General features: G+C 36.8%; 1 protein-coding gene and 1 non-coding gene across 2 annotated transcripts in view; one reads left to right on the top strand and one right to left on the bottom strand.

Annotated features, from left to right (window-relative positions):
- UGGT2 (UDP-glucose glycoprotein glucosyltransferase 2) overlaps window positions 1-15,212 on the top strand; it is a 137,841-nt gene that overhangs the window by 50,934 nt on the left and 71,695 nt on the right. Inside the window, exons 12-16 of the mRNA XM_074378431.1 lie at window positions 3,167-3,317; window positions 8,677-8,796; window positions 9,896-9,981; window positions 10,534-10,669; window positions 14,934-15,065. Of these exons, the coding sequence (XP_074234532.1) occupies window positions 3,167-3,317; window positions 8,677-8,796; window positions 9,896-9,981; window positions 10,534-10,669; window positions 14,934-15,065 (625 nt within the window). The remainder of the gene's footprint in view (window positions 1-3,166; window positions 3,318-8,676; window positions 8,797-9,895; window positions 9,982-10,533; window positions 10,670-14,933; window positions 15,066-15,212) is intronic.
- Window positions 9,068-9,208, bottom strand: LOC123618255 (small Cajal body-specific RNA 21). Its single transcript, XR_006726673.1, has one exon.

Raw genomic sequence — 15,212 nt, 5'->3', positions numbered from 1 at the left:
GATTTCACATAAAGATGGGATGCAGCTAGTAGCAGGATTTGAAATCTCATGCCCTTTCAATGTACCACACCATGTAACTCTAGTTTTTCTATTGGTGGTTTTCTTTGGGAAGCAGGTCGAGATAACAAAGATGATAGTTTAAAAGCTATGAGGAATATTACAATTCTGTCACACAAAAAAGTATCTGATCTATAAGCATCATAAAATTTTTTAAATGGAAAGAACATTTGCAATGCCATCCAACATTCTTATTTTACAAATGAGAAAATTTAGATGAAAGGGATTAAGAACTTGAAGAACCCACACATGAAGTAGTGTCAGAACCCGAGCTGAATCTTATTATTAGGTTGGTGATTTATGATTTATCCCAGTTATCTTCTAATAGGTTGGGGCAGGGTGTAAAAAGTCTACTTTAAAGCGGTGATCAGAACTGTCTAGGATTCAGACGTCCTGAGCTGATGTAATACAGGCCAGCTTGAAACACTTCTAAAACAGCCTTCTTCAGAGTTTGGGTATTAAATCTCTACTTTTTAAACGTGGATCTCCACAGTCCTCCGTGAGAACTGTATTTTAAAACCCATATATTGCTTTATTCTGATTCTGCTTATTTCTGAAAGGCAAAATGATTTTCATGAATGGATTTTTGAATGAAGCTCAGTTAAGTATAATAAATATGAATTTTAACACTTGGTTTTAAAAAGTAATAGTCAAAATTCCTCCTTGCCTGGTAGATTTTTACCTTCTCAAACACGAACACATTTTACCATAGTCTGTAAAGCGTTCTCTTTATGGATGTAGGGAAGCAGTTCATTCCTGTAGCCTTCGTGTGCCATCTCCACCACGCCACTGGCTGGGTGGCTGGACGGGGCTTCACCTCTCCGAGCCTCAGCTGCGTGGCTTGAGACATCCTGAGGTGGTTATGGGACTTGGAGGAGCTCTGTTTTTGTTTTGTTTTGTTTTTTTCATTTTACATTTTTTATTGAGTAATAGTCATTTTACAATGTTGTGTCAAATTCTAGTGTAGAGCACAATTTTTCAGTTACACATGAACATGTATATATTCATTGTCACATTTTTTTTCGCTATGAGCTACCACAAGATCTTGTATATTTTCCCTGTGCTGTACAGTATAATCTTGTTTATCTATTCTACATTTTAAAATCCCAGTCTGTCCCTTCCCACCCCCCACCCCCTTGGCAACCACAAGTTTGTATTCTATGTCTATGAGTCTGTTTCTGTTTTGTATTTCTGTTTTGTTTTGATTTTTTTTTAGATTCCTCATATGAGCAATCTCATATGGTATTTTTCTTTCTCTTTCTGGCTTACTTCACTTAGAATGACATTCTCCTATGGTAAGTCTATTCCTAGTCTTTTGAGGAATCTCCATACTGTTTTTCACAGTGGCTTTCCTTACTTCCCTCTCCCACTCTCAATGATTTAGAAGTCTTCTTTTACAATTTTGTGTTTATTCTTTTTGTAATTCATGGCAGTTATCTCCTTTCCAGTTATGAGTTTCTCATTTTTGTAGTGTCCTGCTTCTTTTCTATTTAGAGTAGACCTGTCAATATTTCTTTTAGCATGGGTTTAGTGTTGCTAAACTCTTTTAGTTTTTGCTTATCTGTGAAGTTCTTTATCTCTCCTTCTATTCTAAAGGATAGCCTTGCTGGGTAGAGTATCCTAGGCTGCATCTTTTTTTCATTCAGGACTTTGAATATATCTTGCCACTCCCTTCTGGCCTGTAGTGTTTGTGTAGAGAAATCAGCTGAGAGCCTTATGGGGGTTCCCTTGTAACTCACTCTTTGTTTTTCTCTTGCTGCCTTTAGGATCATTTCTTTATCCTTGACTCTGGCCATCTTGATTATGATATGTCTTGGTGTGGGTCTGTTTGGGTTCTTTCTATTTGGGAACATCTGAGCCTCCTGTACTTGGATATCTGATTCCTTTAGGTTTGGGAAGTTTTCAGTCATGATTTCTTCAAAGACCTTTTCAATCCCCTTTGTTCATTCTTCCCCTTCTGGAACCCCTATTATGTGTAGATTGGCATGCTTTATATTATCCCATAGGTCCCTTATATTGTTTTCATTGTTTTTTATTTGTTTTTCTCTCAGCTGTTCTGATTGGGTGCTTTCTGTTGTCCTGTCTTCTAGGTCACTTATTCGTTCCTCTGCATTATCTAGCCTGCTTTGTACAGCCTTTAGGTCAGCTCTCATCTCAGCAAATGAGTTTACTAATTCTACTTGGTTCTTCTTTATAGCTTCTATTTCATTTTTGACATACTTGATATCTCTAAACACTATTTCTTTTAGTTCCTTCAGTACTTTGATCACTCCTTTTTTGAAATCTTGATCTAGTAGGCCATCAATGTGTATTTCCTTGATCGTGCTTTCAGGGAATTTCTCTTGATCTTTTAATTGGGAGTGGTTCCTCTGCTTCTTCATATTGCTCATATCTCTCTGGCACTGTGGCTTAAGGAGTTTCAGTTATCTAGTTCTCCTGGAGACTGTGTGCTCTTAATGATTTTATTGAGAGGTCTTTGTATCTTTGCCCTGTTTTGCGAACTCAGCTTGCTGTTTCCAGAGGCCCTCTGCTGGTGCCCTCGTCTGTACTGCTGCCAGTGGCTGTCGGCTAGCAGATCGCGCCTTCTCCCAACACTGGGTCAGGTGCTGAGCTCTTACCCGGTGGGCGGGCGAGTCACTCCCCTCCCAATGCCGCAATCATATGCTGCGCTCGGGCGAGGCAGGTGGGCTGATCATGCCCCTGGAGGAGCTCTGTTTGAAGAGTACTTGGCAGTTATCTGGACCCAGAGTGAACTTCATAAACAGTAGTTTAAGGAACAAAACTGCCCCAACTTTTTGTCGTTAGAGTTATTTATTGATGTTGTTGTTATTTTTAGCAGTAATACTTCTGTCATGTTTAAGAGCTATCAAATTATTATATATATAATTAGAAATTTTAATATGTATTCTAAACAGATGTGAACTTTCATGCTTTAATAGGATTTCTTCTGCATTAAAATTTCATGTATTTATGTCATATTTTGTGCTATTAATAAAAATACCAGTGAAACTTGTTTCTAATGCTTTGAGAAATCTATAAACTTTAAAGGATTTAATAAAAGCTTTTGGGAAATCAAAATAAAACTTATTTCTTTTCTTTAAACATAAAGTCTTTTAGATATGCTGAGACTGGAAGGAAAACTGATGCATGGCCTTCACAATCTCGGGGTTGACAAAGAAGATGTGAGTGAACTTTTAAAATTAAGCTCACATAATTGGGACGATATCTATGCATTAGATATTAGGCATTCTTCAATAATGGTAAGTGCCCATGAAATTCACCTTTTTAAAACCTTTAGTAGACTTAAGACTTAACATAAAACCAAATGTTGGCAGGCTTTAGAATAAATTTAAGCGTTTTGAAAGAGTTTGTAGGAGAACTCAGAAGAAAAAGTAAAAGTAGATTCACCCCCTCTCACGCTTATATCTTCTTCCCCCTTCCTCATATTCTCTGCTTCCTCACAAGAGTACGTTCTGAATCTCATTCAGTATCCTTTCTACCTTTAAAGAAGAAAACAAAACAAGAACAGCAGAATAACCAAACAGCAGCAACACCAAATGGTTAAAATCTGAGGAAAGTAAGAATATCACCTTAATGTAGTGAAAATGTTGCCTAACAATTTGCAGTGGCCTCCTAACATTCTGGTCCAGGTTTTACAGCCTGAGTGAATTTTTTTTTTAAATCTAATTATGTCACTTTTCCTTGCTTAAAGCCCAAAGAGTCCATAGTGTGGCCTATGAGGTGTAAACGGCCTGCCCTTCCCTTTCATTTCTCAAACTATGGCATACTCTTTTTACCACTGTCCTTTATCCCATGCTCAGAAAGCAATTCTTCCTCTCTCTTTCCAGTTAATGCCTACTCCTTTTTCAGGCTTCAGCTCCACACAGTACTTCCTGAGAGAAGCTTTCCTTAACCATCCAGATTGGATAATTATTTTATGTACCCATTGTGTCAAGGAATCCCCAAGATCACCCTCAGGTTGAGGGGTTCGCTAAAAGGACTGACAAGCATAGAAGTTGTTACACTTAAGGTTACAATTTGTTAGAGCAGACGAATACCAAGCAATACCAGAAGTGGAAAGGGCATGGGGTAAAGTCCAGAGGAAACCACGTGCAAGCTTCTAAGAGTCCACTCCAAGTGGAGCCACACAGGACATGCTTAATTTGATGTGTGACAATCTGTCCAAAGTGCTACCTATTAGGGAAGCTGGCTTGAGCCTGGGAGTTCAGGATTTTTTAAAGGGGTTTAGCATTTAAGCATGTAACGGCCGCGTGACTGATCTCAGTCACAGAAGCTCCAGACCCTGAGAGGAAAATCAGGTGTTCATCATAAACCATGTTGTTTGTATAAACTCTGTATACAGACTGCTAGAGCATACAGCAAGGCCCTTAGCATGCAAAACACTCTTATCAGTCAGAACATTCCAAGAATTCAATTCCCAGGAGCCAACCTAGAGAAACTTTATCAGGAGAACAGGCCTTTCTTGGGAATGTGCAAGGGGTGGACAACCCAGGCTTGCTAAGTTAACCCTCTCCCCCTCACCCCCTCTCTCCCGCTGTCTCCCTCTCTCCTTTATTTTTACTATATGGCGATAGAAGTCTCTGTTATGTTATCCAATCACCTGTTAAATTTTGGACAGAGATTTTCTTAAATGCTTCGAACCAAAAAAATCTCCCAGTCTTTGCAGAGGGGCTCTGTGTGTGTGTGTGGCACATGGAGAGGGGGAGCAGCACGCGCTAAACACTCAGCCAGGTAGTCTGCATCGCTGCCTTGGCCTTCAGTTCTTGCTTGAATAGAGCTTCGAAGTTGACCTGAGGTGTGAATGCCGGGCCTTCTCAGGTCTTTGCTGAGCATGTGCATGTTTCTGGGCATGCGCGTGGCCTTTTAGATCCTAGAAGTATGTCAGAACTTCCCAAAGCCCTGTTTCCTAAAACAGCTCATCCCCCAGCCTTTCCTCACTAGGTCTATGGTTACTCTATTGTTTGCCCCAACTGTTTTCTGTTGTCTCCGGCAGGAGCGACTAAAAAACATTTGCCTGTAAATGTTTTCCACAAATTAGGGTAGCAGCTTTAACTAGGCAAGTTATAAGTTAGGAAGGATAAACACAAGCCTTTTCAGTGGATTTTCTAGGGAATCAGCAGACAGTTCAAACAAAAAATTTCAATTCCTTCAGAATAAGGTGTCTTCTGCTCCCTTCAGTATTGGTACTGGAATGTGAGCTGTTATTTTCAAGGTTATGGATAAGCTTGGGAACAGGAGATGGGACTAGGGTAAGTTACAACACCACAGGTCTCACTGTTCTTACTGAGGTTCAGCCATTTTTCTTGAATAAATGCTCAGGGTTGTTACAACTTTTGGTTAGTTTTCATGGTTCTTAGAATGTTGATTCCCAAAGAGTTTCTTGTTTTGTTTTTACGTAAGGACATAGTTTAGGAATTCCTTACTCAACTGTTTTAGCTGATGTCATTCCCTAAAAAGAACCCAAAAGATGTGAACTCTTAAGTCTTTTAAGTTCTTTGCTTCTCTTATAAAGAGATTGAGTCTCTAACAGCGTGACCCATCTTCTAATTATTTGTTGACCCATATAGCTCCTTGGACATTGAGGAGATTGTCTTACAGGTCCTAATCTATAACTGGCAGTGGTTTTTTTCAGTATCTTGGTGCCCCAGTAGATAGAAAGGCCCAAGTTATGACCAGCAGAACTGACGGAGGTGGGTCACTGGAATGTCGGTGCCACTTCTGCTTCTGGGTATTCACCTGAGATTGAAGAAAGGGCTGTTGAGTGTTTCTGGGCCTGGCCTGGGTGATTACCAGTGTTGTCTCAGGAGTTCTCCAAAATGAATCAGGGTATCACCGCAGTTCCCTCCCCCAGCACCCATGCTGTAACTCAGGCCATTTCTCGAGCTTTCTAACTTTAGTATTTGTGATTCTTTTCTTTTCTCAGTGAAGGACTGTGTAGTAGTACTTATTGTTACAGTGTTAATGTTCCCCCTTGGGAAGACATCTGGGGCCATGACCAGCAAGTGAAGGTCAGGAACATCATCTTTACTCATGGACAACTTGTCTACTTTGCAACCACAAACACGCCTGGGTGTTTGGGTTTAGGAAATTAGGGCACTTGTTTTAAATGAGGATTGCCAGGGCCTGTTTTGAGGTTCCGATTTAGTAGATGGTGCCAAAGAATCTGCATTTTAAATAAACAGCTTCATCAGCTTTTTTGATCCACATTAAAATTGACTCTACTTTCAGTCATTAATTCAGGTTCAGTGGGACTAATACATAAAGCATAACGCCAGTTTCCCACTTGAAATGAGAAGCGTAACTAACCACCAGGGAGATCAGATACTCATATCCTTTCTGCGGCGCCTTCTTCCCTGACCTAGGATCCCCATAGAAAAAGAGTTAACTAATATAGACACTGCCAACTTGGTCTATAGAGATGTCCAGCTCACAGGGACTCCTGGCCTGTTGTGAGGATCTTTAGAACAGTTCCCGTGACCGTCACACATTGGCAAAAGTTAGCTCAGAAATGTAAGCAAGAAGCGGTACTACTGATTTTTGCAGGGAGCCTAAAGTTCTCCGCTTTCTCAGTGATACCGGGACAAAGCTAGTTCTAGACCCCATCATGCGAGTTAACCATGAAAAGAGACATGGTTGCAACTGTTATCCCTCCTCAGGTGTCTTACACATGAGTATGTCTGAAACTGAGTTACCTCCTCTCGGCTTTCCTGGCCTCTCCCCTGGGAAAGCCTCCTTCTTAGAGCCTGCTGTCTCTGTGCTCATACAGTGTCCCTCTCTGAAAGCCATGAATTACCCTGGATTTCTCCTTCCTACTCATCCCTCTTTGTGTGTCTCTCAGTTCTGTCTTCTCTCTAAAACCCCTGGCTCTGGCTTAGTTAAGCCTGTAAAACTTCTCATCTAGATTACTGCGAAATCCTCATTTCCTCAGGTGCTGCACCGTCCTATTCATCCTCTCCTCTCCTCTCCGACTTTCAGCTGCGTGTATGTGGGATCTTTTGCCTTTGCCGCTTTTCCCTCTTACACATTGTTTTGATTTTGCATTATTTTTTCTCTGCTTTAGTTAATATATGTTCTGTTGATCTGTCATACAGTTTCCCAATCCCTGTCTCTTCTTTTGTGTCCAGTCTGCAATTAAATCCACCGGATAAGTTCTTCCACTTCTTAATTACAGACACGCTTTTAGAATTCTAGAATATCTCTTTAACTCTTTTTTTAAATAGGTTTTAGTTCTCTTAAAATTTTCCATCTTTCCATCTATTTTTGTTCTTTTTAAAAAATATATTGATTGTAGTTATTTTAAAGTCCTTGCCTAAGTCCCTTTCTGTTGTCTGGTTTTTTTTCTACTGCATTTTGATATTTGGTCCTTTTTTTTTTTTTTTTTTAAAGGACAGTTTTTGGTAAAAGCCAGAAATTACTGATGAAAAGTTATAGAAACAAAGAGTTGTAAGGTCTGTTCTGGCAGTCCAGATACCAGATGCCTACTTGATTCTGGTGAGGCTTGATTTTAGGCTTCTTGGGAGCTCTTCTATTTTGTGTCTCACTCCTAGGGTCTGGCCCTACTGGGTCTCAAATGAAACTGCAGTGGTTAGCAAAGTGCCTCCACCTTGAACTCCAGCCTCTGTCTCATCAGTACCACGTTAGTCTGCAGCTTCACCCTCCCAGCTTCTGTTTTTCCTGGCTTTTTTTTTTTTTTTTTTTTTTTTTTTGAGGCAGGGGGAGTATTGCAGATTAGTAGTCAGCAAATGAGAGGAATTTCTGTGGAGATTTTTTGGTTTCTTCTCTGCAGTTACCTCTTTTCTGAATTTCCGCCCACCTCAAATCCCACCAGTTTGGTAGCCTTAACTGACTTCTGTCTTTCCCAATATGTATGTCTTTCCCATAATGGGACAGCCCAGTATGACATCACCCTCTTGTTTGAATTCTGTCCCTCCAGGCTGCAATTTGGAAAATGCCCACAGGGACAAAGTTGTGAATGTGGAGCTTGCCTCTTATGCCTCCTGCTTTCAAGGATTGTAACTTCTCAATTCTCAATTGTTGATTGACCCTAACTCCATGCCTCTAAACAATGGTTTATATGTTTTCTCTACCTTTTATCATTGTTTCAAGAGGGAGGGTTAGTCTTATATAAGCTATTACATCTTGATTAGAACTGGATGTCCAAAGTGTAGGTTTTATAATTTAACTTTCATAAGTCGTTTTATGTTCCTTTTGTCCAAGTCTTTAAATTTTAGAGGGAACGTGGATGACCTCATTGCTTCCTGTACTGCTGATAATTATGATAATTGCTTATCTCTCTTAAATGGTCTATCGAGAGTACTTTTAGTACATTTTTATTTTTTAATATGAGGAACAAACATGTGAGTAAGCGAAGTCAATTGTTTTGGAGGGAAGGCTTAATGTAAAAGGCTGTGGGAAAATAAAATTTTTGCACATGATGTGGTCCTTAAAGAATATTCAACAAGCTTTTTGTGCTTAATCAGAAATATAGAAAATCCTGTGTATATCTCACTTGCCATTTGATAGAGTAAAATCTGGCTTTGAAAATGATTCAAATATTATTTTAATATAGCTTTCACAGATTTCTGGATTCTTTTGTAGTGGATTAATGACTTAGAAAGTGATGATTTGTACGTTTCGTGGCCTGCAAATTGCCGGGAAGTTTTGAAGCCGGTATTCCCTGGAAGTATACCTTCCATAAGGCGTAATTTTCATAATTTGGTGAGTTTTATGTTTTGACATTTTGCATACATCTTTTATAAAGATATCAGCATTCCTTTTGTACTACCCTGCTCTCGGTAAATAGGCATCTGAGGAATAAGGAAGGAAATACTTGCCTGATGCAACAAGCTTGCAGTGACATGGCTGACTAGGTATCAGAAGCTAGCAGTGTCATGGAACCTTCCTCTTATTATTTAATCCTCATGTGTTTTTTTGTTTGTTTTTTGTTTTTTTTTCTTTCCATCAGCTCCCCTGCCAGGTTACTGTGGCCAAATGTGAGGCAAGGACAATGCAGGCGAGGCTTCTGTCTTAATCGCCTCCCCTGTGCGGGAGGGCTCCCAGCCTCTCTGCTCTAGGCTCCTGTGAAGGGAGGTGAGGCAGGCTGAGCCCACCCCACCAGGAAACTGAGCCAGCCCTCGCGTGCTTTTTTTAATATCAATATTAAGTTGAAGGGTTAAAAGGAATGTATGATCAAACTTTTCTTCCTTCCATATTATAAAGGGCTAATAAAGATCAGTATATTTCAGGGGAAAAACCTAAATAAATATGTAAGTAAATTTTATCATTTATGCATAGAAATGTTCGTTATTACAATGTTAAATAACATTATAGAACTTTGAAATATGGAGAAAACACCTAGGGCTTTATATATTTTTCACACAGGAAGTAAGTATCTTATTTCCTACAGCAACCTAGAATGAGCAGATGTTAATGTTGGGTTTTTTTGTCAAAATTCAATTTCTGTTTCCTATTAAAAAAAATTTATGACAGAAAAATCTATGAACATTTAGAATAATGTATTTCATTTCTTGTAAAAAATTATTTACTTTGTGCTATGCTTCAAAAAGAGGATGAGTAATCTGAGTAAATTTCATTTATTATTATATTTGGATGTGTAGCTTTTAGAAACTCTTCTGAAACTGTGAAATTCTTTCTTATATACATTCCTCAGAATTCTTTAGAATTGCTAGAATGTTCTTTAGAAAATAATTGTCCCTTGAATTTCATACTATTAGCTACAGAAATTAAATTTCAATTTCATGAAAATTCTTAAGCATTAAAACAAAGTAGTGATTATAGACTGTCTACTTTCTTTCAGGTTCTGTTTATTGATCCTGCTCAAGAATATACCTTGGAGTTTATAAAACTTGCTGAACATTTCTATTTTTATAAAGTCCCTCTTAGGTAATTGTCAGTTTATAACAAATTGTCAGCTTAAGGAAATCTAATGATGTTCAGGTTGTGTTACACAGAGTGTTAATGTGGAATTCAGAGCAATGGTTATCTCTAGTGCTTGATGCAACATACCTGTGTGTTGTGAAGTATCCTACACCCTTATGATAGATTCTGTTTATCAGAGCTGCTTGATAATTTTGTTTACCCTATTACCTTCCTGAGAGAATGATCGTATCACTTTGGGTACTTAAAGATGGATCCATTTCATTCCCCATGGTTGAGTTGAGAGTACACTTCGCTCTACTTATTTTCTGGGGGAAGAAAAGTCATTTGATAATGTCACCACCAGAGAAAGTTTTACATTTTCAAGGAATCCAACAGAGATAAGGATTTTGGTGAACAGGCATTACAAATCAAACCCTTTCAAATAATGATACCCCCCTCCCCCCCATCTACTAACATATTCCCTTCATCTGGATGTTCTAGCTTAATGTTTAAAAATCGTAGTTTATTATGGTTCAAGAGTTAGTTGTAACATTTCTTACTCATCTTCTTTCCCAGAATTGGTTTTGTGTTCATTGTTAATACAGATGATGAAGTTGATGGAACAGCTGATGCTGGAGTTGCTCTTTGGCGAGCTTTCCAGTATATTGCAGAAGAGTATGATACAACACAAGCATTTATTTCCATAGTAAACGTGAGTTGATGCACTATGTATAATTTCTTTAGAGTGTATAGTGGTTTTTGCAGTACTTACTATTATTTGTTATTTTAACATTTCAAAGTTTATAATAACTATCATGGGGATTAGTACACATGATGAATTTGATTCTTGCAACTCCCAACTGAAGTACATAATATTATCCACATTTTATAAGTAAGGCAACCGAGGCTCTGCCAAAATAAATGAATTTATTTAGGTTAACCCAGCCAATAAAGAAACTTAAATTGTATATATAAGTTTAGAGGAAACATATTAATAGAAAATAATTAGGGAAGAATTCTTGAACTGGGTCATAAATAGAAAAGATTATTTCAAATTTAAATATTCTAAATAACAGGGTATATCAAGACTTCCTAGAGAATTTCAGAGGAGGAGGAAAACTTCATGACAGCAAATTGGTATTGAAATGTTCAGATTGATACTGAATCTGACAAAGAGACTATAAGAAATGTCAGAAATTAGTAATCTAATTAAGTAAGAACAAGAGGTAGGATGATTATTTCATAATTGAGGTTTTGAAACTATTTATGGCCTATGATGGAAATGTATATGTATTAAAGAACTATATTGTTGTTATTAAGAAAGTCAGGTTATAGCTTAAAAAAACTTCTATTCATTTTTATATTTATTGTTCTTTGGCTTGTCAACTATTATTATAACAGAGAATGGTTCTTCTTCAAGCAGATAGTCATAAAATTTACATGGAATTACAGACCCAGAATTGCCACAGCAATACTGAGGAAAAAGAATGAAGCTAAGGGCATAACCCTCCCAGACTTCAGACAATACTACAAAGCTACAGTAATTAAAACAGTGTGATATTGGCACAAAAATAGATGTATGGATCAATGGAAACAGAGTTCAGAAATAAACCCACACACCTGCAGTCAATTAATCTTCAGCAAAAGAGGCGAGAACATACAATGGAGAAAAGACAGTCTCCTCGGCAAGTGATGTTGGGAAAGCTGGACAGCCACATATACATCAATGAAGTTAGAACACTCCCCTACACTATATGCAGAAACAAAGTCAAAATGGCTTAAAGACTTTAGACATGACGCCATAAACCTCCTAGAAAAGAACATAAGCAAAACATGTGACATAAATCGTTAACAGTGTATTCCTTGGTCATTCTCCCAAGGCAATAGAAATAAAAGCAAAAATAAACAAATGGGACCTAATCAATTAAATTTCTCAGCATTTGCAAAGCAAAGGAAACCATAAACAAAACGAAAAGACAACCTATGAAGTGGGAGAAACATTTGCAAATGATGCAACTAACAAGGGCTTAATTTTTAAAATATACAAACAGGTCATACAACACAATAATTACAACAACAAAAAAAGCCCAATCAAAAAATGGGCGGAAGACCTAAATAGACATTTTTCCAAAGAGAACTTACAGGTGGCTGATAGGCACATGAAAAGATATTCAATATCACTAATTATCAGAGAAATGCAAATCAAAACTACAATGAGGCATCACCTCATATCAGTCATAATGACCCATCATTAAAAGTCCACAAACAATAAATGCTGGAGAGTCTGTGGAAAAAAGGGAAACTTCCTACACTGTTGATGGAAATATAATTTGATGCAGCCAGTATGGAAAACAGTATGAAGATTCCTTAAAAAACTGAAAATGGAGTTGCCGTATAATCCAGCAGTCTCAGTCCTGGACATATATCCATAGGAAAATCTAATTTGAAAATATACATGCACTCCAATATTCATAGCAGCACTATTTACAATAGCTAAGAATGAAAGCAATCTAAATGTCCATCAACAGGTGATTGAATAAAGATGTGGCATACACACACACACACACACACACACACACACAAAATGAAATAATATTATGCCGTAAAAAATAATGAAATATCATATGCTATCACTTATTTGTAGAATCTAAAAAAAGACACAAATGAACTTTTACAAAACAAACAGACTCACAGACATAAAAAAATAAATTTATGGTTACCAAAGAGGAAAGGTAGGGGAGGGATAAATTAAGAATTTGAGATTAGTAGATACAAACTGCTGTATATAAAATAGATAATTAATTAATTAAATAGATAAGCAACAATGTCCTACTATATAGCACAGGAAAATACATTCAATATCTTGTGATAACCTATAGTGAAAAAGAATATGAAAAAAATACATATGTACAACAGAATCAGTGTGCTGTACACAAGAAACTAACACAACATTGTAAATCAACTGTACTTCAATTTAAAAAAAGTAATTCATTGGTAGGGAAAAAAAAAAAAAACAAATAACCCAATTTAAAAATGAGCAAAGGACCTGAATAGACATTTTTCTGAAGAAGATATACATATGTCCAACAGGTATGCAGTTAATTGCTCAGTGTATTTAATCATCAGGGAAATGCAAATCAACCACAGTGAGTGGTGCTGTTATCAAAAAGACAAGAGATAGCAAATGCTGGCAAGAATGTGGAGAAACAGGAACTCTGTACACTGTTGGTGGGAATGTAAACTGATAGAGCCACCATGGAAGACAGGTGGGAGGTTCCTCAAGAAATTAGAAATATGAACCAGCAATCCCACTCCTGGGAGTATATCCAAAAGAAACAAAATCAATATCTCAAAGAGATAACCTGTACACATACATTGTAGCATTATTCCCGATGCCCAGGGTTTTCAAACGACCTAAGAATGAATGGATAAAGGAAATGCAGTGAGTATTACTCAGCCTTATAAAAGAAGGAAATACTGCTATTTGCTACACCATAGATGAACCTGGGGTGCATTATGCTGAATGAAATATATCAGAGAAAGATAAGTACTGTATAATATCAGTAGTATATATATTCCATGATATAAAGATTTCCTACAAATCAAAAAGAAAAATGCAAACAACACAGTAGAAGAAATACATAAGAGATTTTTAAAACACAAGAGGATACATTACTGGTAAATTTAAATTTATTGAAAGTATTGAAGTAGATAAATATTTATTACAATTAATGGTAAACAAGATAATTTTCTTAGAAAGTAGAAAAATGCAAATAAAGCTTACTCTGGGCTAGATCTTATACCCTACAATTTGGCAGTAATTAAGAAAACTGGCAACATCATCTGTGAATGAGGATGGAGAACAATGTGAACTCATTTATGCTGTTACACTGCCTGTAAGAATATGAATTGGCACAACCACTTTGCAAAACAATTGTAGTAATTCAAAATTTAGAGTTAAATTTGCATATGTCCTATACACACACATACAGACAACACTTTGAGAGAAACCTTTGCTGTAGGAGACTGTTAATAGTGGAATCATCCACAATAGGAACAAACTGGAAACTACATATATATGTAAACTCCGAGTTACGCGTACAGTGAATTACTGTGCACCTTTTAATGGAATAGGTTACAAAGTTTATAGTGATAGAAGGAAATCAAAGAAGAGTGCTGATTCCTTATTGTGAAGAATAATATGAGGATTGTCTCTGGCAATAATAATATAGTGAATTGGGACTAAAAGTAACATTCTTAATTGATATATCAAAATGCTGCCTAGTGGTGTTTGTACTCACTAGTTGTTCCCTCTGTTTGGTATGTTCTTCCCCCAGAATGTCTTTATGTTAGCTCTGAATTCTTATTTCTGTTTTGGTAAGTCATCTGCTCAGAGATGCCTTCTCTCTTGAGGCAGAGCAGTCTGTTTTCGCCATTTGAAACAGTGCCTAGGTCATAGTAGAGGATTTGTAGTGAAGGAGAAACAAGAATAAACAATACAAGAGTAACAGCTTACATTACAAGCATGTTTCGAACGTTTGAGATTGGGGAAAGAATGGAGGTACAGAAGTAATCTAGCTATTTACTGAAGAGCAATCAGAAATGAAAATAAAGCATTTCAGAATTAAGTCATTTAAATATTTTATACAAATACCTTTTTAAAGGTAACCATTATTTTATTAAGAATCATAGTGTCCTGTTTGATCAAATTAGAATATAACATACAAATTTGTTACATTATTTCGAAAGCTGTAGAATATTCACAAAACCATTTTTAACAGAAGATAATAGATTCTATTGTAAAAATGGTTTATCTGTATATTGTGGGGAATTGCATATATGTATGTGTTCATGTGCTTATTAGATTTACAAAGTATAAAATATGTTCTTTATTTTATAAATATGCATGCTAAGGAAGAGAAGTAAAACTAATTGCTATGAGATGAAAATTAATTATAGTATCTTTATCTCCTCAGATGTACAAAAAAGTAGAGAATCGAAATATACTCACTGTGGACAATGTGAAGAGTGTTCTCCAAAGTACATTTCCTCATGCTAATATTTGGGATATTTTGGGAACTTATTCTAAATATGATGGTAAAAGAGAGGTAAGTAGGAATGAAAATGTTTAAAAATGTGATCAAGAAACTTTTATTATAATAATATGAATAAATGATCTCAATATAATTAACTCATGATTTAGCTTTTAGACCCTCAGAAAAAAGCCCTTAGACTCTCAGAAATCTATACCTTTG

This window comes from Camelus bactrianus, chromosome 14 (assembly GCF_048773025.1).
Source record: "Camelus bactrianus isolate YW-2024 breed Bactrian camel chromosome 14, ASM4877302v1, whole genome shotgun sequence".
Taxonomy (NCBI): domain Eukaryota; kingdom Metazoa; phylum Chordata; class Mammalia; order Artiodactyla; family Camelidae; genus Camelus; species Camelus bactrianus.
This window is presented reverse-complemented; position numbering and strand designations above follow the sequence as displayed.